Source organism: Monodon monoceros, unplaced genomic scaffold (assembly GCF_005190385.1).
Source record: "Monodon monoceros isolate NGI ecotype Baffin Bay Population unplaced genomic scaffold, NGI_Narwhal_1 Super_Scaffold_19, whole genome shotgun sequence".
NCBI classification, from domain to species: domain Eukaryota; kingdom Metazoa; phylum Chordata; class Mammalia; order Artiodactyla; family Monodontidae; genus Monodon; species Monodon monoceros.
In genome coordinates, this window is record NW_021703775.1 from 69,151,364 (window position 1) to 69,175,125 (window position 23,762).

Sequence of the window (23,762 nt, forward strand, 5' to 3'; positions counted from 1 at the left end):
AGATAACATAGAAGCGGTAGAATTGAAATGAGAAGTCCTGAGACAGAGGCTTATCTATTAATTAATAGAGTAGCCTTGGGCCAGGGGCCCCTTCTGAGGTTTGGTTCCTCCATTATTAGATGAGGCTGTTGGTTAGATAACACCTATGGTCCTTTCTAAAGATCACTATTTTATGGAATTTTACAAAGGCAATAAATACTAGACCCCCAGACCTCTCGCATATAATTCTAGTGCAACTCATACCCCCAAAAAAAGAAGAGAAAGAAAAAGAAAAATTAATTTAGAAAAAAGTTAGTGAATTAAGTTTTTCCTAAAGTTAGCAATAATAGGCTAACTCTCTCATTTCTTTTAATAAAGAAAACCTTAAATTCTTCCTACTTGAAATTGTGATATGGCATCTCATTTTACAAAGGCAAATGATGTCACAGGTCTGAAATTTTTAGTAATAAGTCAACAAGACTCAGATGTTCAAAGATAATCTTTATTCTTGTAAAACGGAAGCTGTCTTGGCTCCCAAACTCACATTTTTCACCAAGGACAGGAAAACTTAAAATTTGCCTCTTAAGGTAGGTTAGTCACTTCTGGTTTTAAACATGATCAGTTCAAGATTAAAATGCGGTAAATGCGAGGTCCCCACCTCCCCCTCATACTTCCACTACCCTCCTGTTCCTAGGGGAGATCCAGAGTTGGGGCGAGGGTACCTTACCTCTCATATTTTTGGTACTTTTGCCATCTTTCACCCCAGTGGCCTCACTGGCTCCAGTTGGTCTGCCATCTGTTGCTGTTGTCATGTCCCGCCATGGCTTCCAGACACAAGGTCCAAGCACTCATCCTCCTAGTTGTCCAGGCCCTCAGCCTCTTCTACTCCCTGGTCCTCTTAGCACCTCTACGCCCTGCCCACCTGGGCAGTCTGTAACACAGGCCACTTTCCCTCAGCCCAGCAGTGAGGCCCAAGGGCCCCTCTTTCAGCCATCACCACTCTATGCCAAGCTTCCCTGGTAAATTGCAGCCTCCCAGATTACACCTTGGAAGCCACCTTGAACTTCTTTATCAGGCCCTAGGAGTTCCTGGTGTGCTGGTAAACTGGCCCTCCAGGAGGGGGGCGAGGAAGCCCTGATTTGTGGCTTTTGCCCAATTTTCATGGTATAAATACTCTTCATGGTTGATTCCAAGTTGGGAAGAGATGCACCAATAAGCTTTCATGAGCCGTGATACAGCGAACTCCAGCTTGGCTCTAGGTTTACCCCAGGAAAGCATGGGAGTGGGCAGGGCTTTTATGCATCCTCCAATATATAAGCTCTCCTCACGCCCCTCAAGATCCTTTCCTTTTATCTCATCCCCTCAACCAGACGGTTAACCCTTTGGGGCAGGGCTTGGGTCTCAGCCTCATCTCTCATAGCACTTGTCGCAGTGACTTGCAGGAGACACTCATTAATTCTGTTGACTGATTACAATCTTTAACAATATCACCATTAAAGACTTTCTTTTATCCTGTTTCATTTTTATTTACTTTTTTTTTATACAGCAGGTTCTTATTAGTTATCTATTTTATCCATATTAGTGTATCTATGTCAATCCCAATTTCCCAATTCATCCCACCACCATCCCCCACCCCCTGCTTTCCCCCCTTGGTGTCCATACGTTTATTCTCTACATCTGTGTGTCTATTTCTGCCTTGCAGACCGGTTCATCTGTACCATTTTTCTAGATTCCACATAAATGCATTAATATACGATATTTGTTTTTCTCTTTCTGACTTACTTCACTCTGTATGACAGTCTCCAGATCCATCCATGTCTCTACAAATGACCCAATTTCATTCCTTTTTATGGCTGAGTAATATTCCATTGTATATATGTACCACATCTTCTTTATCCATTCATCTGTTGATGAATGGAAGTTAGGTTGCTTCTTGACCTGGCTATTGTAAATAGTGTTGCAATGAACACTGGGGTGCATGTGTCTTTTTGAATTATGGTTTTCTCTGGGTATATGCCCAGTAGTGGGATTGCTGAGTCATATGGTAATTCTATTTTTAGTTTTTTGAGGAATCTCCATACTGTTCTCCATAGTGACTGTATCAATTTACATTCCCACCAACAGTGAAAGAGGGTTCCCTTTTCTCCACACTCTCTCCAGCATTTGTTGTTAGTAGGTTTTCTGATGCTGTCCATTCTAACTGGTGTGAGGTGATACCTCATTGTAGTTTTGATTTACATTTCTCTAATAATTAGTGATGTTGAGCAGCTTTTCATGTGCCTCTTGGCCGTCTGTATGTCTTCTTTGGAGAAGTGTCTGTTTAGGTCTTCTGCCCTTTTTTTTTTTTTTTTGCGGTACGTGGGCCTCTCACTGTTGTAGCCTCTCCCGTTGCGGAGCACAGGTTCCGGACGCGCAGGCTCAGCAGCCATGGCTCACGGCCCCAGCCGCTCCGCGGCATGTGGGATCTTCCCAGACTGGGGCACGAACCTGTGTCCCCTGCATCGGCAGGCGTACTCTCAACCACTGTGCCACCAGGGAAGCCCCCGCCCATTTTTTGATTGGGTTGTTTGTTTTATTAATATTGAGCTACATGAGCTGTTTGTTTATTTTGGAGATTAATCCTTTGTCTGTTGATTCGTTTGCAAATATTTTCTCTCATTCTGAGGGTTGTCTTTTCGCCTTGTTTATAATTTGTTGTGCAAAAGCTTTTAAGTTTCATTAAGTCCCATTTGTTTATTTTTTTAATTTCCATTACTCTAGGAGGTGGGTCAAAAAAGATCTTGCTGTGATTTATGTCAAAGAGTGTTCTTCCTGTGTTTTCCTCTAAGAGTTTTATAGTGTCTGGTTTTATATTTAGGTCTTTAATCCATTTTGAGTTTATTTTTGTATATGGTGTTAGGGAATGTTCTAATTTCATTCTTTTACATGTAGCTGTCCAGTTTTCCCAGCAGCACTTATTGAAGAGACTGTCTTTTCTCCATTGTATATCCTTGCCTCCTTTGTCATAGATTAGTTGACCATAGGTACATGGGTTTATCTCTGGGCTTTCTATCCCATTCCATTGATCTATATTTCTGTTTTTTTGCCAGTACCATAATGTCTGGATTACTGTAGCTTTGTAGTATAGTCTGAAGTCAGGGAGTCTAATTCCTCCAGCTCCATTTTTTTCCCTCAAGATTGCATTGTCTATTCAGGGTCTTTTTTGTCTCCATACAAATTTTAAGATTTTTTTGTTCTATTTCTATAAAAAATGCCATTGGTAATTTGATAGGGATTGCATTGAGTCTGTAGATTGCTTTGGGCAGTATAGTCATTTTCACAATATTGGTTCTTCCAATCCAAGAACATTATATATCTCTCCATCTGTTTGTGTCATCTTTGATTTCTTTCATCAATGTCTTTTAGTTTACTGAGTACAGGTCTTTTACCTACTTGGGTAGGTTTATTCCTAGGTATTTTATTCTTTTTGTTGCAATGGTGAATGGGATTGTTTCCTTAATTTCTCTTTCTGATCTTCCGTTGTTAGTGTTTAGGAATGCAAGAGATTTCTGTGCATTAATTTTGTATCCTGCAACTTTACCAAATTCACTGATTAGCTCTAGTAGTTTTCTGGTGGCATCTTTAGGATTATCTGTGTATAGTATCATGTCATCTGCAAACAGTGACAGTTTTATTTCTTCCTTTCCAATTTGTATTCCTTTTATTTCTTTTTCTTCTCTGATTGCTGTATCACTGTTAAAGACTTTTAAAACCTCTCTCCATTAGAGGCATAAAGGTGACTCACTTCCTGTGATTTTCCCTGTAGACCAGATGAAATTAATCCAATGCCCCAAAGCTTTTTACTCCTTTCCTAGAGCGCATACCCACCATATTGCCAGGGAATTTTAATACAGCAGGGCTTGGGGTTCTGTGAAATGTATTTAGTGGGATGGGTTTGGTTGAAATCAAACTCATTTATATCATGATGTAAATTACTAGGTAGGAGGACCTGATGTAACTCACTAGCAGCCTCCAGTCAGCATCATCAGTGGGTATTAAGTCTTTGATAGTATTTTAAATCCAAAGCATGTGATTCATTGAAGCAAGGACGAATTGAGCACTTGATATTTGCAAAGCATAGTGGGTGCTTCAGGAACTGAGGAAATGTGTAGGACAATGATTCTTAAAGTGGGATCTGGGACCAGCAGTGTGGGCATCACCTGGGAGCTTGTTAGAAATGCCGATAATTCTTGAGCCCCATCCCAGACTTATGTACCAGATTCTTGGGGGCACAGAAGTCTGTATTGGGACAAGCCCACAAGAGGATTCTGATGCACTATAATGTTTGAGAACCACTCATGTAGGACAGGCTGCTCTAAAAGAACATAGAGTTTATTGTCCCCTGACATCCTTCCACTAAATCTTTCCTGCTTAAGTTGACCAGAGTGGTAGGAAAGAACACGTCACGTAGTGAGAACATTGTGGGTTCAAAGTCTGGGTCTGTCAATCAAAGCTCAGTGACCCTGGGCAACCATCTGACTTCTCCAGGCTTCTGTTGCCTTATTAATGAGTCTCTTAAAGGTCCCTCTGCTCCCATCTCTAGCATTTCTGCAAGTCTACAGGCTTCTCTCATTCACTCATTTCCCTTACTTCTCCCAGCCCTTGGCTATGCCTCTACTGCTGGGCAGCCTTAGTATCTCCAGGACGACAGAGAGGGACTCCGTTTAAGTAACTCTGGGTTTTCAGATGTACAGCTCACACAGGCTCAGCCGCACTGGGCAGCTTCCACCCCCCACCATCTTCATGTGTCCATTTCACCCTGAAACTCTCACTGTCTCCACCACTGCCTTTCTGGGACAGCTGTAACTCTGCAGTGTTCTTGCCTTGGAAGCCTCTGACTGAGTCCAACATTATCAGGGGCCCAGCCCGGCTCCCCTGTGCCTTTGAAAAGAGGAAAAATTTGGGAAGTAACACCCTTTCCCCCACCCTGCTCAGACACTGACTTTTCAAGCCTTCTGTTGGCTATAGGATAAAATCCAAGTTCCTGGCACTTCTTGAGCACTTACTATAGACCAAGTACTTCCTCAGCAACTTAAAAGCTATTATTTGACTCTAAAATGATCCCTCAGGATAAATATTCTATCCCCATAGTAGGGATAAGGAAATGTGCTCAAGGAGGTTAAGTAAACTGTTTACTATTACAACACTGAAGTGTTGCCTTATGGTCCCCAAAAGATATGTCCACCCAGAACCTCAGAATGTGACCTTATTTGGAATAGAGTCTTTGCGGATATAATTAGGGTAAGGATCTTGAGATGAGCTCATACTAGGTGAGGATGGACCCTAAACCCAATGACAAGCCCTTAGAAGAGAAGGGGGGAAAAAATGAGACACCAGAGAAAAGGAGGCTATGTGAAGACAGAGGCAGAGATTGGAGCTATAAAGACCCAAGCCAAGGAATGCCAATAGTTGCTGGCAGCTACCAGAAGCTAGGAGAGGGGCAGAGAATGGATTCTCCCTCAGAGCCTCCAGCCTTGACAACACCTTCACTTGGACTTGTGGCCTTCAGAACTGTGAAAACATGTATTTCTGCTGTTTTAAACCACCCAGTTTGTAGAAATGTGTTATGGCAGCCCCAGGAAACCGAAACAAACATTGATCTATTGTAAGAGTAGAACCTGGGTTCAGACTGGGGCCTGACTTCAGCACCTCTGCTCTTTGCTATAGCACCACACTGCCTTGGCCTGGCATAACCCAGCCTCCTCCCATCCTGTGTCTCGACACTTCCATCTCCTTGCCGCCCCTGCCCTCCCTGCTCTAGGCTCAGTGAACTTCTTGTTGTTCTGTGAACACAGTCTGCTGTTCATAGCCTTGTGCTTTTGTACTTGCTGACCCCTCGACCAGACATGCTGTTATAGACTGAATGTTTGTGTCCCCTCCAAATGCATTAAAGCCTTAACCCCCAGTGTGATAGTATTTGGAGTTGGGGGTATTTGGAGGTAATTAGGTTTACATGAAGTCATGAGGCCCCATGATGGGATTAGTGTCCTTATAAGGAGAGGAAGAGACACCAGAGCTTCTTCTCCACCATGTGAAGTCACAGCAAGAAGGTGGCTGTCTGCAAGCCAGGAAGAGAGCCCTCACCAAGAACTGGATCTGCCAGTACCTTGATCTTGGACGTCTAGCCTCCAGAACTGTGAGAAATAAATGTCTGTTGTTTAAGCCCCCCAGGCTGTGGTGTTTTGTTATAGCAGTCTGACTAAGGCACGTGCCCTCGCTCCTCTCTCCTCTTTGCCTGGCAAACTCTTACTGAACTTTTATATCCAACTCAAATGCCTCTTCCTCTGAAATTTCTCTAGACTCACCTCTGCTGCCCAGGCACATTTCATAGATTTTCTCCTCAGCACGACAGGGGGCTCTCCAATGTATTACTTCTTGGCGGACGAAGACCTTATCTTTTCTACCTTTGTGTCCTTGGTGCCTAATAAAAGCATAGTAAATGTTTGATAAATTAATGAATTGCTAAACTGAAACCACATGTTTCCCAACTGATTATGAAAAATGTCACAGAACACAACTGAATGTTGATTAAAAGGGGCCTAGTGGAGAGTAAGAAAATAGGAAAAGCGTGGATGCCCTTTGCGCCCAAATATGTTGCTCATTAACCAATCAAAGCTTGGCATAATTTCTTCGGTGAAATTTAAGTATTTCCCAGGTTTATAGAAGTTCCTTGGAAAAATGATAAGAGAGTTGGCTTTGCCGGGAATCAGGTCTGGCCCTGAGGCCCACCAGAGTCAGTACTGGCCATTCCCCCCTTCTTCCTTGTTGGCAGAGTCCTAATGTTGTCCAGGTGTCTATCCCTCCACTGTGTGGCTCAGGGTAAATAATGAGTGATTGAAGCCGTTTATGGTGGTACCAGTTCTGTTGCTAGTGACTGGTTTGGAAGTGGGCACGTGACCCTGCTCTAGCCAAAAAGACATCATGGACATTCTTCTAGGGAGCTTCCAGAAAACACTTTCATACTCCCAAAAAGAGAGGCGTGGGAGGAAACTGTTTCTCTTCTTCTGTGGATTAATGTGTCTGCATATGATGCTAGATGGTGGTGCCATCTTGCAAACATGGGAAGAGTTAGCCTGTGATGGCAAAACTGATACCCTAAGGATGGCAGGGCAGAAGATGGAAAGTGACATGCACCTTAAAGATGGTTTTGAGCCACCGAATAACTAACCTTAGACCTCTTCTATCCAAAGACTTGTTATAGAAGTGATACATTTTCTCTACTGTTAAGCCATTGTGAGTTAAGTTTGGGGTCACTTAGGACAGAAATCATCCCAACAATTATAATACAACCCAACTGCCCAAAAACATCTCTGCCCACACCCCAGGAGAGATGCCTGAGAACTCCACCATTTGCAATTTATTAAAAGTTCTGTGTGTTACATTATAAGTTTTACCCTTGAGAGGGATTAAGTACTGAGCTTTTAACACCTTAGAATTTATCCATTTATTCCTAAGCATTCCTTCCTCCACCAAGCACTTATTAAGTGCCTTTTCAACGCCAGGCACTCTGCTAGACTCTGGGATAAAAACAAAACAAAACAATGAACAGTGAGTATCAATTTATAGCTAACAGTTAAATCCTCCTTTATATTATTCTCTCTAAAGCTATTTAAATGTAATTTTTGTTTGTTTAAAGGCATATTTGAACTTAGACTTGACTTAAAAAGAATTCCCACTTAGCTACATTAATGCAAAATTGTGAACAAGATGGAAAGTCTCCAGCTCCATCCAGATTAATGTAAATGACTTGTGGGGCAGCTTTTATTAAGAGAAGCACAGAAATACAGACCCCTAAAAATCTGCCCTGCCCTAAGCAAGTGATAAAGAGAGGGGTGCGGGCAAGGGCCATGGGAGCTCACTGCCCTGAGATGTGAGCAAGTGTCTGACAGCACGAGAAAGAGCAGAGGGCTCCAAGCCAGCAGAAAGACTGACTCAACGCTAGCAGCTGCTAAAAATAGCAGAGCACAGTTATACGTTTTCCTGTCCAAACAGATCGCAAAGCTGGCAGCTAGTACGGGGCTATTCATGAATGGAAGGGTTAGAGCCGTCTCGACCAGAGAGCCTTACACTGGGGGTTCTGGGTCCTCGCTCAGCTCTGACCAGAGCCATCACTTGCTTCCCACTTGGCAGGCCAGAGGCATCAAGGAGGGGAGGAAGGGTGAGAGAATTGCGTAAACACACCCTGAATTCATTTCACTGAAATGAGTTTTAATAGAGTGAAAAAAGAAAAATTTTAAATAAAAGCTATAATTTTTTTTTTTTAAAAAAGGACCAAGTTCTTGTCTGGTTTTGAAAAAGCTTAGCACCTATCCCACTGAATATAACACTTTCAGAAAGGTGCCTGGCATCCCCCGTGTGGCACAGCAGAATTGGAAGAGGGATGGCAAAGCGAGTAGCTAGTTTATTTCCGTCACCCCTTGAGCAGTAAACAGCATCTTTTTAAAGAATGCAAGAGGGAAAACAATGCCAGCGTGAGTTATTTAATAGTTATAAAAATCACCATCTGCAGAAACACATGGATATGCTTAACCACAAACCTGCGCGTGTCTAATTTGAGTGTAAGTCAGCCCGACATCTTTTGCGTGGGGCCTGAGAACTTTGTGGAATGAATCCTAGAGAGTGTTACTTAAATCTGGACCACTGTCTTCTGGTAGTTATTATTTCGTGCCTTCTTGTCAGTTTTCCCTTGATGATCTCATCCTTTTCTGAATCACCTTTTATCCCAAATCAGCCCTCTGAAAGAACATAGCTGGTTAGGACATGTCATTTTTTCCAATGAAATGCCACTTCCTGGCCTGTCTCAGAGTGTCAGGGGGGCATGTGTCCCCTACTTGGAGAAGAGGGTCTGACTGACTTTTTAAAATTCAACAAGGTTTATTGGGAGGCTGGCATTCCTGGTATGAAGGTGAATAAAGGCTTTGACCCTGGGTTCAAAGTCTAGTGATTGGGGTGACAGTCATGTAAAATTACAATAAATCGTAGCAAGTGTTAAGTATAGGTATGGAAATGTGGATCCTGTCTTAGTTTCCTGTGGCTGTCAAAACAAATTACCACAGCCTGGATGGCATAAAACAACAGAAATTTATTCTCTCCCAGTTCTGGGGGCCGGAAGTCCAAAATCAAGGTGGTCGGTCGGCAGGGCCGTGCTCCTTCTGGAGGCCGTAGGGGAGAATCCCTCCTCACCTCTTCCAGCCTCTGGAGGCTCCAGGTGTTCCTGGGCTTGTGGCCACATCCCTCCAACCTCTGCCTGCACCTTCACAGCACCTCCTCCTCTGTGCCTGTCTTCTCCTCTGTGTGTCTCTCCTAAGGGTGCTTGTCATTAGATTTAGGGCCGCCTGGGTAATCCAGGGTGGTCTCATCTCTTGATTACATTTGCAAAGACACTTTTTGCAAATAAGGTCACATTCATAGGTTCCAGGGAATTGGATGTGTACATATCTTCTGGGGAGGGGGGAAGGTGGGGGGAACCATCCAACCCACTACAGATCTCCAGGCCCAAATGACCAATGTTCCTTGAGGACAACTTCAAAGGAAAGCGCCCTCTGAGCGCTTTCCAAGTATTATCATATTTGATCCCGTAGCCCGTGCAGAGGTGGGCAGTCTTCTTATCCTTGGCAGGGACCGCCAATGACAAGATTTTTAAAGAAGACGGGGACAAGATCAGATTTGGATTTGGACCGATCGATTGCCCTGGTTGGGGTGTAGAGAATGGGTGGGGGGAGGGGAGAGGAAGAGCAGGGTCAAGGATGCTTACCAAGTCCTGAGATGGGGTGCTGGGCAGGGAAACAGCTGCTGGGATGGTTTAGGTTTTAACATCTGCAAGCAGGGCGTTGAGCCAGCCCTTCTCTAAGCCCCCAGCCTGCTGACCACCCTCCCCCCCACCCCAGGACTCAGCTTTTCTGGGTATTGGGACCAGAGGGAGGGAGAGGCACCCTGGAGATGGAGGCCTCCATCTCCTGCCGGCTTGGGCCTTGTCTAGCCACCTCTTGTTCAAAATCTTTTTCTGCTCCATCTAATCCCCAGCAGCTGGGAGAGGTTGTTAGCACATATTTCTATGGTGCCTCTTCTCGGAGGAGCCCAGGCGTGAGTGCTTTTGGAAACGTGACATTTCCATAGCGGCCTCGGGATTACTCAGCATTCACACGTTGCTTCACACTCCATGGGCATGTGTCTTGCTCGCCCCCAGTTTAACCTGTCTGGGCCTCAACTTCCCCATCCAGGCTGGAGCAGAATGCTGTTTCGAGTCTCTTTCAGCTCTGACATCCAGGGAGCCACGATTCTGCAGGCTGCCCCTGGCCATATATTAGGCACCGAGTCTGAGATCACAGTGTCCTGCCTGGTGCAAGCTTCCTGAGGATTCCTGCTGGAGCCGCACTCGTGCGCCGTCTGGAGCACCTGGATTCCAGCCCTCACTCGCCCCTTCCTAGATGTGGGCTCAGGAGCAAGTCAACTCTTGTTCCTCACCTGTAAAATGGGAACGTTAGTAGTACCTCTGTCACAGAGCTAAAGGAGATCACACAGCCCCCAGTGCCTGAAGGCAGGATCCCACAGGAGGCAAGATCACCGCCCTTTGGGAAGCACGCATCAGTGAGTGAAAGGGGATGAATGGTTAGTGTTAAACTGAAGTTATTTCAACCGCAGGTTATGTAGTAGCTACTCTGTTTCAAATGCTGGGCTGGAGGAACCAGGAGAGCTGGTCTGGCTCCTGAGGAGATGCTCACACCCAGGATGGGACAGACCCAGAAACACCCCAGCCCAGGAAAGTGGATGTGATCTTCACTGTCTAGGCTCCACTTCCCCCTGCCCGCCCACAGGCCAGAGGACAGGCCCGAGGAAGGGAGCAGGGCACCGGGGCTGTCAGATGGGGGAGGAAGGGGTGAGGCCAGAGCCCACCTGCTAGGGTGGGGCAGTGCAGCTCTGCCAGGAGCGTGCACACGGGCTCACGCTCACGCATCACACTCATCACTCATCACACATGCTCACTCACACGTAACTCTCACGGTCACACACTAACACAAAACACGTATACATACACTCACAAATACTCACACACTTCTACACATCCACAGTGGTCCAAGGAGTGACCCAGAGGCAGGGGCAGAGCCAGGGAGACTGACGTGGAAGCAGAAGCACCAAGAGACACAGAGAAGGAAAGAGAGAGACAAAGAAGTGGCACTCAGGCTGATGCTGTCAGAGAGGAAAACTGCAGTGGAGTCAAGAGAGGGACCCAGGTGTAATCACAGGGACAGCCCAAGGGCGATGGCAGCCCAGCCATGCCTTGAGCAGGTCACGCTGGAACAGCAGTGCCAGAGCAGCTGGGCCATCTGGCCAGGAGCTGGACAGTAACACCCGTTTGACTTGTTCTGCGGAGATTTGCCAACCATCCTGATGCCCATTAGCCCCTGTTCCTAGGGTCAGTCTGTGTCACCCCACCACAAGGACACTGAGAATTGGGGAGGTGGAATCGTTTGTCTGAGGTCCCCCTCAGCATCAAGGCCAGGGTCCGAGGCTGTGCTTGCTGACGACTGAGGGCTCCTGTCTCCCGGGTGAAGGCTCCAAACCTCTGAGCTGGCAGGAGTTGATGAAGGTCTGGACGCTGTACGGGTCATCCTTATGGCCCCTCCATCTACTCCTCAACTGCTGCGGGTACACCCTGCAGGCACCTTGCCTCACTGCCCGAGTGTCCTGTTTCCTGCCCAGGTGCCCACCGCTCAGCCTCTCTGAGGCTTGTAGGCACCTTGGAGTACTCAAGAGGAAACCCACCGACCCGTGACCCTTAACCAACGTGGGAGGGAAGCAGCTGGATAAATACTCCCCACTTCCAGCCACCCAGCCAAACAGGCTGAGGAGGCTCCTCAGAGGGTCCCAGAGGGATCAAGCCCCACTGCCCACGGCAGTGACCGCGCCGGCACAGCCCCCTGTATTTACTGGCTTTCCTGACTTCTTTCCCCAGGAATCACTCTCCCAATTAAACCACCTGCATGCAGGCTTTGCTTTCAGGGAAGGCCCCAATCAGGGCTCTCCCAGGGCCCAGCACCAGGGGAGCTGATAACTGTCTCTCCTCCCGCTTCTTTTTCCCCAGGACACCAGGGTCCTGCTCTGATCTCTTGTTTGCTGAATTCAGGAGCCACCACATTTCCCCAGGGGGCCAAACCACTCTTGTTTATCCAATAATAATTAATTCTCAGCAATCCATCTCTAGTCTCAAACCATACAAACAAAAGGTGCCTTCTGCAAAGAGGTATCCTGTCCGAGGGGATCCTGGGCTAGGGTTGGGGTGCCCTCCAAGCTTCTCCCCAAGCCCGTGATTCTGTCTTCACTTTAGGACACGTGCCATAGGCAAGTCACTCACAGAGCCATTCATGGCCTTCGGTTGTGTGGGTGTGTGCATGTGTGTGTTGGTATGTGTTTTAAAGATAGATTTACTGTATCTTTTGATTGCAAAAGCAATGCATGACAGCTTTGCAGGTGACAGTGCAAAATATATAGCTTAGAAACTGAAGGCACCTCCCTCCATTTTCACTTGAGTGTGGTTATTTTTAATTTCTCCTGGACCAGGACATGTTCAGCATCAATGAATAAGTCCTGTTGGTCTGCTCAGGGACACTTATAAAGTGCCACTTCTTCCTAAGGAAACCATCCATTCATTCAACGGCTGCTTTGAGTATCTACTAGGTGCCATGTCCTAGAGAAACAGCTGTGAGGGAGACGGATGAGACTTGTGGCCTCACTGCCTGTCTCTGACTAGTTGTGTTTTCCCCAATTACCTCTCTTGCTCTGCAATATCCACTCAGTTGCCCCTGGCTTCCAGGGAGGCCCAGAGAGGGGCTGCAGCTGCCCTGCTGGGCTTCCCACATCCATAGGGAAGGGCTGTGCGCATAACCCGGAATGCAGAGCAGTGACGGGAGTGTGCTGTGGGTACTGTCCTGCTGCTGAGCCTTTGCAGAGGCTCCAGCCAACCAGATGCTCCCCTGTGGTCCTGAAAGGCCGTGCTTCAGGTCACCTGTGCTCAACTGAGGGTCTGTCTTTGTGGACGTGGTGCCCCGGCAGAGCTGGCAAGCATCCTGAGGGCAGGGGTGGGGTGTTTTCTCTGGTCTTTCCTGATGCCTGGCCCGGCTGGGCATCCTGTGTGCTCCCAGCACAGGTCTGCTGAACAGGTGCCCACGGCCAAGAGAGGAGGACTGTGGAAGGGCAGGGAGTGGAGCAGTGAGTTCAGCAGTCAGGGCAGGAGGGGCAGGAGGTCGGGGTTTTTACCAGGGGTATCTGTGTGGAACGCTCTTCCTTCACGGGATGTGTGGGGGGGAGAGGCTGGGGCATAGGTGGTGGCAGAAGGCCCAGCAGAAAACCCACAGGGCCCAGGAGCTGGGCGTGGCCTTGCCGAGTGGGGAGCCCCCCAGAACGCCAAGGGTTGGCATGTGTGCCAGGAAAAGGGGAGGGACTCACAGAAGACACAATGTGGGTGTCGCTTGTGCCCAAGCAGGCCCAAACAGTATTTATCAGCTTTTTTTCCCCTTTATCAACACATGTCCCTTTGTTAAACATAAAAATCATGCCTCCTGTAACACTGTAGAACAATTCAAAATAAATGTTTGGATTCCAAACAAACCGAAACAATGGGGAGAAATGCTGCTTTACTGAAATTACTGTCCTCCTAAATCTGATGTTGTATTCCTCACCTTTGGAAGCAAAGCCCCGACAAGTTTGGGCTGAGGCTGGCAGCTTTTCTGAATTAGTATGAGGGTCGGACAGAAGCAGCTGTGATAGGATCAATTCGCTGATGAATCTATTCCCTGAGGTTTGTGAGTTGACACCTGAGGTTCTGGAAAGGGCCCTTAAGGATGATCTCAAGAGGTCCAGGAGGCATCTTCATCCAGGGCCTGGATGGCTGAGTTTCTCTCTTCTCTTACCTACATCTCCTCCTCTCCCCAGGGAGCCCACCCTCTCATGCTGCTGGCTGTCCTCAGCAACTCTTTCCCCCACATTCTTACTTTTGCTCCAAAATAACCTATCTCCCTCCTCTCCCTTTATCTAAATTCCTAAAGCCCGTGGTTGAGCTTGGCAAGATATTCTGTCAAATCCAAGGAAAGTAATTTATACTAACGTGTAAGAGACTGAACGACTTAACCATTCAAAGGAGCATTTGAGTTTTTAACAGAGTTTGTAAATTCAAAAACGCCTCAAACAGGTGGAATGTGCACAAGAGATCTTTTTGAAGCAGGTTCTCTCCCAATTCCACGTGCCTCCTGGGCCACTCCTACCCCCTTCCTTCAAGAACCAGGCTCAGCTGCGGGCCCTTCTGCAGAAAGCTGCCAGGGTGGGCGGGGACACAGGCCAGGCGCACCGGCGGGGGGAGCCGTCCGCAAACCTCAGCCCCCGCCTCTCCGAGCCCGGAAGGAAGCTGCGGCAGAGGAGGGGGCGCCCGGGATGCCCCTAGCGCGCCTCACCTGCGGGAGGGCACGTCCCGGGTTTTTATCTTCTGAGACGGGCCTGCGGGGGGGAAGGCGCTGATTAACCCATCCTTCCTGCCACCGCCCACCCCGAGCTTCCACGCAGCCGTCGCCGCCAGCTCGCCGCCCGGTGTCGGAGCTTGGGGCAGCCAGGGGCCCTGCAACTCGCCCCCGCGCTCCTCCTCACGCTTCTCCTCCTTCCCCCCGCCGGGCCAGGTCTGGAGCCGGGCGCCTCACCCCCGCCCCCGCCCCCGCCCCCCCCCCCACTACGGACGCGCTCGCCGAGAGGGCGGCGACTGCGGGGAGAGAGGGGCGCCGCCCGCCTCCCGGGGCCTGGAGCGCGCGTGGCCCCGGAGACGCCAGCGCCGCGCGGGGACTCACTGTGCAGCGCGCAGCGCCCCGACTCGGCTGGCTCCGCTCGGCGCGCGGGCGGGCCAGAGGATGCTGGCGGGCTTCCCCGGCTTCGGCCCTCGCTCCCTCTGCGGAGGGCCCCGGGTGCGCCCCTAGCCGCGCCGTCGCGACCACTGAGGGGCCAGAGGGAGGGAGCCGGCCGCGCATGCCGGCCCCGCGAGCCGCAGCCCTAAGGGCGGGCGCCCCCGAATTTTCCAGCCTCCGTCGCCGCCGCCTCCTCCTCCTTCCTCCTGCGGCCGGGCGCCTGTGGATGCTGAGGGGCAGTCCTGCGCCTCTCCCGGCCGGATTCCCGGCTTGACGGCGGGGGAGTCGCGCCCCGGCCGGGGACCGTGGCTCTGGCGGGGCGGCGCGGCTCCGTGGGAAGCAGCCCCCGGGCCCGCTGAGCCCTCCTGTCCCCTCCCGCTGCACGCGTGACTCGGCCTCGCAGCCCGCGAGGGGACCAGCCCGGACCACGCGGCTCCCGAGTTTCTGCACAGGTAAACGGAGGGGCAGGGCCAGCCTTCCGGAGGGCAAACAGTGCCCCGAGGTGGGGAGCCCGAGTGGCCGAGGGGCTGGGTGGGAAAGGAAGTAAACAGAGGAAGATTCGGGAACCCCCAGGATGGCTCTGGGTTTTTTTCTAGCATGTTTTATCTAGACCTTCTAAGGCTTGGGCCTGGAGGAGATTTACGTGAGGAAGTCAGGGACTGAGAGAGACAAGATGACCAAGGGTGCGACGGATGGAGAGGTGGCCAGGCCCGTCCATAGGCAGAGACAGGAGACGGAGTGTTTGGGCGGACAGGACTAAGGGTGTGTGGTCGGGTGGTGGAGTGAGCATGGGGGAGGCGGGAGAACGGCCCTGGTTCTGGAGCCCCTTGGAGCAAGGATTCTTTGAGGACAGCTGGGGTGGGTTGTGGAGAAAGCACAGGTAGGAAGGAAGAGGGGCTTCTACTCAGTGATGTCCTTTTAAGTTCCAGATGGTCAGTGCTGCCTGTGCCGGGGAAGCCAGCTCTGTGTTCCTGCCCGAGGGGGCCGGCCGTCAGCCTGCCCCAGGTCCCCAAGAGCCCTGGTAGGTGGCCCATTCCAGAGTCCTTCCTCTGTTCACCGTCCGCTTCTCCAGAGCCAGTAGAAGCAGACACCAGCCAGGATGCCGAGGACCCAGGGCTTCTCCGATCCTGAGTACTCGGCCGAGTACTCAGCCGAGTACTCCGTCAGCCTGCCCTCTGACCCTGACCGCAGGGTGGGCCGGACCCATGAGATCTCTGTCCGGAACTCGGGATCCTGCCTGTGCCTGCCTCGCTTCATGCGGCTGACCTTCGTGCCGGAGTCCTTGGAGAACCTGTACCAGACCTACTTCAAAAGGCAGCGCCACGAGACGCTGCTGGTGCTGGTGGTATTCGCGGCCCTCTTCGACTGCTACGTGGTGGTCATGTGCGCGGTGGTCTTCTCCAGTGACAAGCTGGCTCCCCTGGCTGTGGCCGGGGTCGGGCTGGTGTTGGACATCATCCTGTTTGTGCTCTGCAGAAAGGGGCTGCTGCCCAACCGGGTCACCCGGAAAGTGGTGCCCTACCTGCTGTGGCTGCTGATAACAGCCCAGGTCTTCTCCTACCTGGGCCTGAACTTCTCCCGCGCCCATGCAGCCAGCGACACGGTGGGCTGGCAGGCCTTCTTTGTCTTCTCCTTCTTCATCACGCTGCCCCTCAGCCTCAGCCCCATCGTCATCATCTCTGTAGTCTCCTGCGTCGTGCACACGCTCGTCTTGGGGGTCACCGTGGCCCAGCAGCAGCGGGACGGGCTGAAGGGGATGCAGTTGCTGAGGGAGGTGAGTCTCACCTTTTGTCCCACCCAGCGGCTTCTCTTCCCAGCAGCTCTCAGCTGAGGTGGTACCCGTTTTGGAGATGGGGGTGGCATTGTTTTCTTTGCCCTTGAGTCAGAATGTCAGGGGGCAGGGGTCGTGGTCTGGGGTTCTCATCTGCCTGTGCAGGAAGGACCAGCTCTCCCTCAACCCCTGGCGTTGCAATAGAGCTCGTCTGTGGTTGGCCTTAGGGGTTGGAGGATTTCCGGACATTGGCCACTCTGTCACCTGTGCCCAGCCCGCGTGGGTGGCAGGAAGGCCCGCCTGGGCCTGGTCTTGAGCGAGGCAGCCTTGTGTTTGTCGTTGAGCTCTGCTGGGAAGACCTCTTGTGGGGAAAGAGGGCACCCTTGGCTTCTGGTCTCTAGCTTGTCATCGACTGGTTTCGGCGAGAGACTGAGTGTGTGGACTCAGTGCTCCTCTGTCAAATGGGGACAGAGTTGGCCTGCCTAAAGTGGTTGTTATTAAGATCAAAGGTTGTGGGTAACCTCAGATAAGGAGACGTGAAGGACTGTGTGTTTGTCGTAAATCCCACTTCTGCTGGGAGCTCAGGGTGCCCGAGCAGTCAGATGATGTAGGGAGTGGTGGTCTCCCCACAGAAGGCATGTCATGGGGATGCAAATGGGGCCAGGGTCTCCGGCCACAGTGAGGGGGTGTCTGCTGGTCCCGGAGGATGCCTTCCTGTGGAAGGGGCGAAATTTTGGCCTCAGCTTAACTAATAGATAGTCTTGTGCTCCCACTGGGTGCCAAGACCCTGAGTAGGTTCTGAGGGGCCACAGAGATCGGGAGGTGTGATTCCTGGCCTTCTGCACTTATTATCTGGTAACCTATCTGGGGGCGGGGGCTCCACAGGGCTTAGAGTCAATGAATTCCACAGCTCTGCGTCCTACCCACTACCTGCTTATTTTATATATGAGCCCAGAGATGGAGAGTGACCTGTCTAAGGCCACACAGCTAGTTGTGGCAGTCAGCGGCTGGAATGTCCATTTCTAGATTCCCATTTCAGTGCTCTTGCTACTACTTCACACTGCTACCGCCATCTTGGCCAAAGTCATTAGTCTCCTGTGATTGGGGGCTGAGTGTCCAGGGGCGCAGCAGTGCCGTTGGTGGTTGATGCAAGAAACCTGTGGGGCCGTCCCATTGCCTCCCGCTTAGTTAGATTGAAACACAGGTTTTTCTTCTGTTTTAAATTTTTCCTAGTTCTTGGACCAATATTCTTCCTGTTTTCCCATTCTGGCTCATACAGTGTCCTCTCTCACAGAAGCTTTGTGTCTTGATGCTGCAGGGGCCCAGCCCTGGGCTGGTGCACACGGATTGGTGCAGGCACACAGAAAAGTCCCTTTTTCTCCCAATGCCCTGTGCGTAAAGGGTGACAGCCTGCCATTCCCCTCATGACTTGCGGGTTGTTGAACCTAAGGTTGTGCTGCTGCCAGCTGAGGGCCCTGCTGGAAGCTGTCTGGGCAAGAATGGCGAGAGGCATTCCTATCAGGAATCGGTGACAAGCACAGCTTGGGGGCAGATAGGTGGGCATGGCAGCCTCTGGGGCCTGGGATCAAACTCTGAACCCTTTCCTTTTACTGAACAGTCACTTCTAGCCCTTTCCTCTCTGCCAGGGCCCCTGGACCACATGAGTTTCCCATGTGCTTTGCTGCCCATGAAGGGAGCAAATCAGAAATTCTCCCCACTGGAGCCCAAGAGGCTGAACCCTTGATTGCTGGTGTCCTTTGGGCGCTGCTAAGAAAAACTCCAAAAGATTAGGAAACAGAAAAAAAAGATAAAAAAATAAGTAAATCAAGAATAGCAATATTAGCATCCCAGGAGAGCATGACCTTGACATGGAGGCAGTGCCTTAGATGCAGCTTTGGGACTAGATGGGGAGGGAGAGGTGACTCCCAAGGTCCATTTGGGAGCCCGAGATAGAATGCAGGAGGCCCCAGCTTTCAGTGGGCTGTGTTCCAGAAGTTTCTGAGTCACTTGTTTGGGACTAATGTGACTTTTATATATATATATATATATATTTATTTATTTATTTATTTATTTATTTATTTATTTTTAACAATTTTAAAAAATATTTATTTAGGCTGCACCAGGTCTTAGTTGCAGCATGCAGGATCTTTAGTTGCAGCATGCATGCGGGATCTGGTTCCCCCACCAGGGATCAAACTTGGGCCCCCTGCATTGGGAGCGTGGAGTCTTACCCACTGGACCATCAGGGAAGTCCCATCATGTGACTTTTTGAAAGGTGCCTGGGTTCCCAGGCCCACTCACCAAAGTCTTAAGTCACAGTGTCCCTGCATTTGGTCTCTCAGAATATGGTGGAACTCTGAGCCCCCTGTGGCCCCGTGTTGTCATGGAGAGAGCACCTAGACACCGACCTCCCCCCCCCCCCCCCCCCGGCCATGGAATGAAGCTCGCTCACCTGCCTGCAGCTCCCCTGGTCCCCTGTTACCTCCCGGCATGGGGCACCATCAGGGATAGGAGTGGGCAGGGGCTGGAGGACAGGGATATGAGAACCGGCAACCAGACCCCCTCTCCCCCCACAATCAGAGTAGCACCAGCCCCCGGCACCTCCTTGCTTTGCTTTCTTCTGCCCATAGACTCCCTTTTTCTTTCTCTTCTCCCGTCACCTGTTGGCTCCAGCCAGAGACCCCCTTCTGGGCTGGTGGGGGGATGAACCCAGTTTCCCAGTTAGAAGCAGACACTGGATTTCTGGGGGTTTGTGAGTGCTGCTGTCACCGGCAGCACTGAAGGAACCTTTCCAGTGCCCAAGTCTTCTTCCTCTGCACCCTTCATCCCCTCAAACCCGTATTTGGCTCTGTGGGAGAAAGACAGAAGGACACAGGGGCCTCAGGGTAGCCTGAAGTGTCAGAGACAAGCCACACAGCCTGCGTTGCCTGGGTTCTTCTCTTGGGAGGTAGGCAGGTCGGGGTTCCCACTGAACAGCAGGTGGAGTCCGGGGCTGTGAGATGGGGCGATGCTGGGGCTCCGTTTATCAGTGAATGGGTGGCTCTAACTGAGCAACAGGTACGGCCTCGCAGCCTTTGGGGTCTGGGACTGAAGGGCGTCAGATCATGTCGTCGGAGGCTGTGGTGGAGGAGAGCGCGGCATGGGGTTGGAGGGAGGGAGGAGCAAGCTGCGCTGGCAGGCCTTTCCCACATCCCTCCCCTTGCCTGGCTCCTGGCCCAGCTTGCCTTTTACTCACCCCGAGCCGCCCAAGGGGTGAGCTGATGAAGCAGGAGGGGGTGGAGGGCAGGACCAGGTAGCTGCTGATGGGGGAGGATGAAGGGGGAGATGGGAGTGGGGAGAAAATGCAGCCGAGGTAGGGAACATTCCTGCGGCCCGTGGCTGCTCCCAAGACCCTCACATGTGCCTCACAGACACCTGTTAGCTTCTGACAGGGTCCTTAAAGGAATGAGACTGTGGCAAGTTAGGAGCGAGGAACCCCTGAAAAATATTTTATAGCTTTATTTCACAGCAGAAAGGCTATTTAGGGGCAAAACTCTCTCTTGGCGTTACTAGCCTGTTAAGACCTTTATTCACAAATGAGAACATGATAGAGCAGTGGATGTGTGATTCCTTTCACACCTACAAACCACAGAGCAAATCATTCGCCCGGTGAGTGAACATTCGGCTCCGGGGGGCTTCAGTGGGGAGGGTGTGAGGAAGCTGATGCTTCAGGTGCCCTGTCTGTAGGCTGCAGCTAAAGTTCATACACATCGTCTCAATCAATCCTGGGTGCTACTGGCTCCATTTTACAGATGAGGAAACTGAGACTCAGGAGGACGAGAGAAGACAGAGGGGCTGGATAACTAGGGAGGGATCACTGGTGAGTGAGATGGTGGGTGTGAGGGGCAGGGGGCTTCCCTGAAAGCCTCTTTTTCTCTGGAAGCTGGCATCTGGTCCTCCTTCCTGCATCTGTGGCTGCCCCCAGATGCCTTTGCTATAAGCAGTGTTGAAGAATAGTGCCAAGAGGTGGGAGGACCTAAAATATCATAGGAAGCGCCCCTCTGTTTCACCCTGGGAATTGGTTGCAAGGGCAGGGAGAAGCCTGTGACAGAATGTTCCTGTTGGGAACGTGGCCAGGAGTGTATGAGAAGTGAGTGGGGGAAGCAGGAACGGGAGCTGGGCGGGGAGGCAGCAGCCTGGGGCTCTGAGCAGCTGAGGCGTGTGTGCAGGACACAGGCTGGGAGGGGGCAAAGCCAACCCGGTTCTTGGTCCTTTGGCCCTGGGCTCTGCCCCTGTCCCACAGATGGCTCATCCTCTACAAAAAGCGTGCAGATGGGTATCATGTAGGAACCGGGATAATAAGGAAATGCACAGAAGGGGACCAGGAGGCCATCGAATCCAGCTGCACGTGGGGGGAAGAATAGTCAATTATTGAACATGTAAACAACTTTGCAGAAAGTTCCCCCCTCAATGCTTCCCCTGGTCACATTTCTCTGGGGCCTTTTCTGATCCTTTTCTGTGTGTAAACAGGGTGTTTCCAGTCTGGCATCATCGTGCAAATGCATTTTAGGTCCCACCTTTCACCCACGTGATTTCACTGACATTTTGCCATGCACATCGGAGTCCTCGTGTTTATTATTTTAAATCAACACTTTGTCATCAGCCGGGTTTTTCTGGAGAGGGCCGCGTCAGTGGGGCCAGGGCCAGGCACCAGTCTCCATGCCAAAGTCTGGTGAAATCTCCAAGAGGCAGAATTGCTAGGACTCCAGGTTATTCTGCAATTTCTTCATCAATGTGCAGTGAATCCCAGTAGGGTGCTCCAACCCCGAATAAACCTTCAGCCAACCCCCAGCTGTCCCCTCATGAACATATGCACTCGTGATGATCTACTTTACCGCGGGTACAGTCCTGACCGACACTCAGACGTGTGAGCTCAGAGATAACCCCTAGGTGGAAACCCAGCGAACATGGGGATGGACAAGGTACTCAGTTTACTGAACTCTTGCTGTATTTCAGTCAAGTATTTTCCAGCAAGAGGTAGAAAGTATTTTCTTTTTACAGATGGGGAAACTGAAATGTGTGATGAGTGAAATGGCTTGTCCGGAGCCACATAGCTAGAAGGTAGAGGAGCAGGGTTCGAATATAGGTCAGTGGGATTCCAGAGTTCCTTCTCTTCTGCAGTCATAAAAGATCTTCCGTAATAGTCTGTTGAGATACAGTTCCAACAGGATTGGGTCTTTAGTTTCTCCACCCACAACCATGAGAAGGAACAACATGGGGGTTGAGGAGGTGTTTCTAGCGGCAGAAGTATTGCCGCTGATCAAGGAGCAGAGCTGTCTGGGGGTTCAGTGTTGCAGCCGACATTCCTTATGCACCTTTAGGAGGCATTGTTACATTACAGGACATTGTAGTAACCAATATCTGTAATCATGACGCCCACTTCAAGAGAATATTAAATTACAGTCAGTATAAAGTGAGGTCTAATACTGCATTCTAAAAACGTTTTTGTCAGAAATGGATAAGAACACATTTGGACAAATAAGGATTACATTTTGGCTCTCTAGGAAGTTCACTAATGTGGGTTGGCCCGTTTCTCAGTGGCATTACTGCACATGTATTCCTTCATTTACCCTGTTTCAGTTATCCATGGTTATATAACATATAACCTCAAAATTTAAAGCAATAACAACTGTTCTTGGCTTAAAACAATAACAGTTTATCTCATGATTCTCTGGGTTGACTGTGCTCAGCTGGATGCTTCTCTGCCTCACGTGGCACTGGCCGAGGTCACTCACTTGGCTGCCTGGACTATTTCATTCATTGCCGACATTCAGCTGACAGCTTTGTTGGCAAGCTCTAAGAAGGCCTTACTCACATGTCTGAAGCCGTTGAGCTTCTCCAGTGACCCCTCCAAGTGGTTAGCTTGGGCTTCCTCACGGCATGGTGGTGTCTGGGAGACAGTGGTAGCTATCAGAGGTTTTAAAGGCTAGACCCATCACTATTGGTCAAAGCACATCACAGGGGTAACCCAGGTGCAAGATAAGGGGAAATTGATTCTACGCCTTGACATGAGGGTGATATGTACATACAGGGAAGGAAGGAATGGAGGGCAGCTGTCTTCTGAGGCTATTTACTAAACCAGGTGGCACGTGGTGGATGTTGGGGAGAAGAGATGAAGAGAGCCATGAGTCTGGGTGGGGTACCACAGGATGCCTCAGAAGTGAGAAATGTGGTCCACTGTCTAGTTGGCTGTATAGTCAGCCCTCTGTATCTGTGAATGTGAAAGCTGCAGATATGGAGGGCCGACTGCCTTCGTTGTACTGTGCCATTTTATATATGCCATTGCTGTCCACGGAGGCCCCTAGAACCAGTCTTCTGAAGATACTGAGAGATGACTGTATGTAACTTTTTGAAGGTATTGGTTCTCTATGAGAGCCAATACATCATTTCTAAGATTTTTCAGAAAGTTAGAAACTGCATCGCACATGAAAAGATGATGGCTCGTGGTTCACCTGCATGGGCTTTGCCTTACCTTACCTTCAGAAGAAGAATTTTTTTTCTTAACTTTTCCAACACGCATACCCTCTCTGTCCAGGGTACTGCACTAGGTTACGGGGAGGCACACCTGCCTCTAGTCACGACCCCAGCACCAGTGCCGGCCCTTTCTGTCCACATGTCAGCTAGATGGGCAGCCTGGCTCTCATGTTTGTATTCCTTTCCCAGGAGGTGGGAATTTGCCAGTGTGCATCCTTCAGAAACATGTCGAATTTGTCTTCCTAGCAGGTTGTTGTTTGCCTCAAGGAGAGTAAGACCAATAGCACAGGCCCTCTGCAGCCCCTTGCAGTGCCTTGGTCCTGACTGTCACTCTATAAATGTTTGTTGAATAAATACCTTCCTGCTTTGCTTTTATCTTTACTTCCTTCCTCATCAACTCTGGTTGACAGTTTGATAAATTTTTGGTTAGATCCAGGCTAGGGAAATGTTCTGGTGCTAACCTAAGTGATTTGAGAATGATGTTTTTAAAGCAAGACTTATATAACTCTTCAAGAGTGCTAATCAGCACTCCTTTGCCACTTTTTTTTTTTTTTTTTTTTTTTTTTTTTTTTTTTTTT

The 23,762-nt window shown here is 50.1% G+C and overlaps 1 protein-coding gene across 3 annotated transcripts in view; it reads left to right on the forward strand.

Annotated features, from left to right (window-relative positions):
- The first annotated feature begins 14,891 nt into the window (after window positions 1–14,891).
- Window positions 14,892–23,762, forward strand: part of ADCY3 (adenylate cyclase 3) — an 81,414-nt gene continuing 72,543 nt past the window's right edge. The window contains exons 1-2 of one of the 3 annotated variants that reach the window (XM_029232092.1): window positions 14,892–15,352; window positions 15,824–16,674. In XM_029232092.1, the coding sequence (XP_029087925.1) occupies window positions 16,000–16,674 (675 nt within the window). In that variant the 5' untranslated portion in view covers window positions 14,892–15,352; window positions 15,824–15,999. The remainder of the gene's footprint in view (window positions 15,353–15,823; window positions 16,675–23,762) is intronic. The other 2 variants (XM_029232090.1, XM_029232091.1) reach the window with 2 other exon arrangements.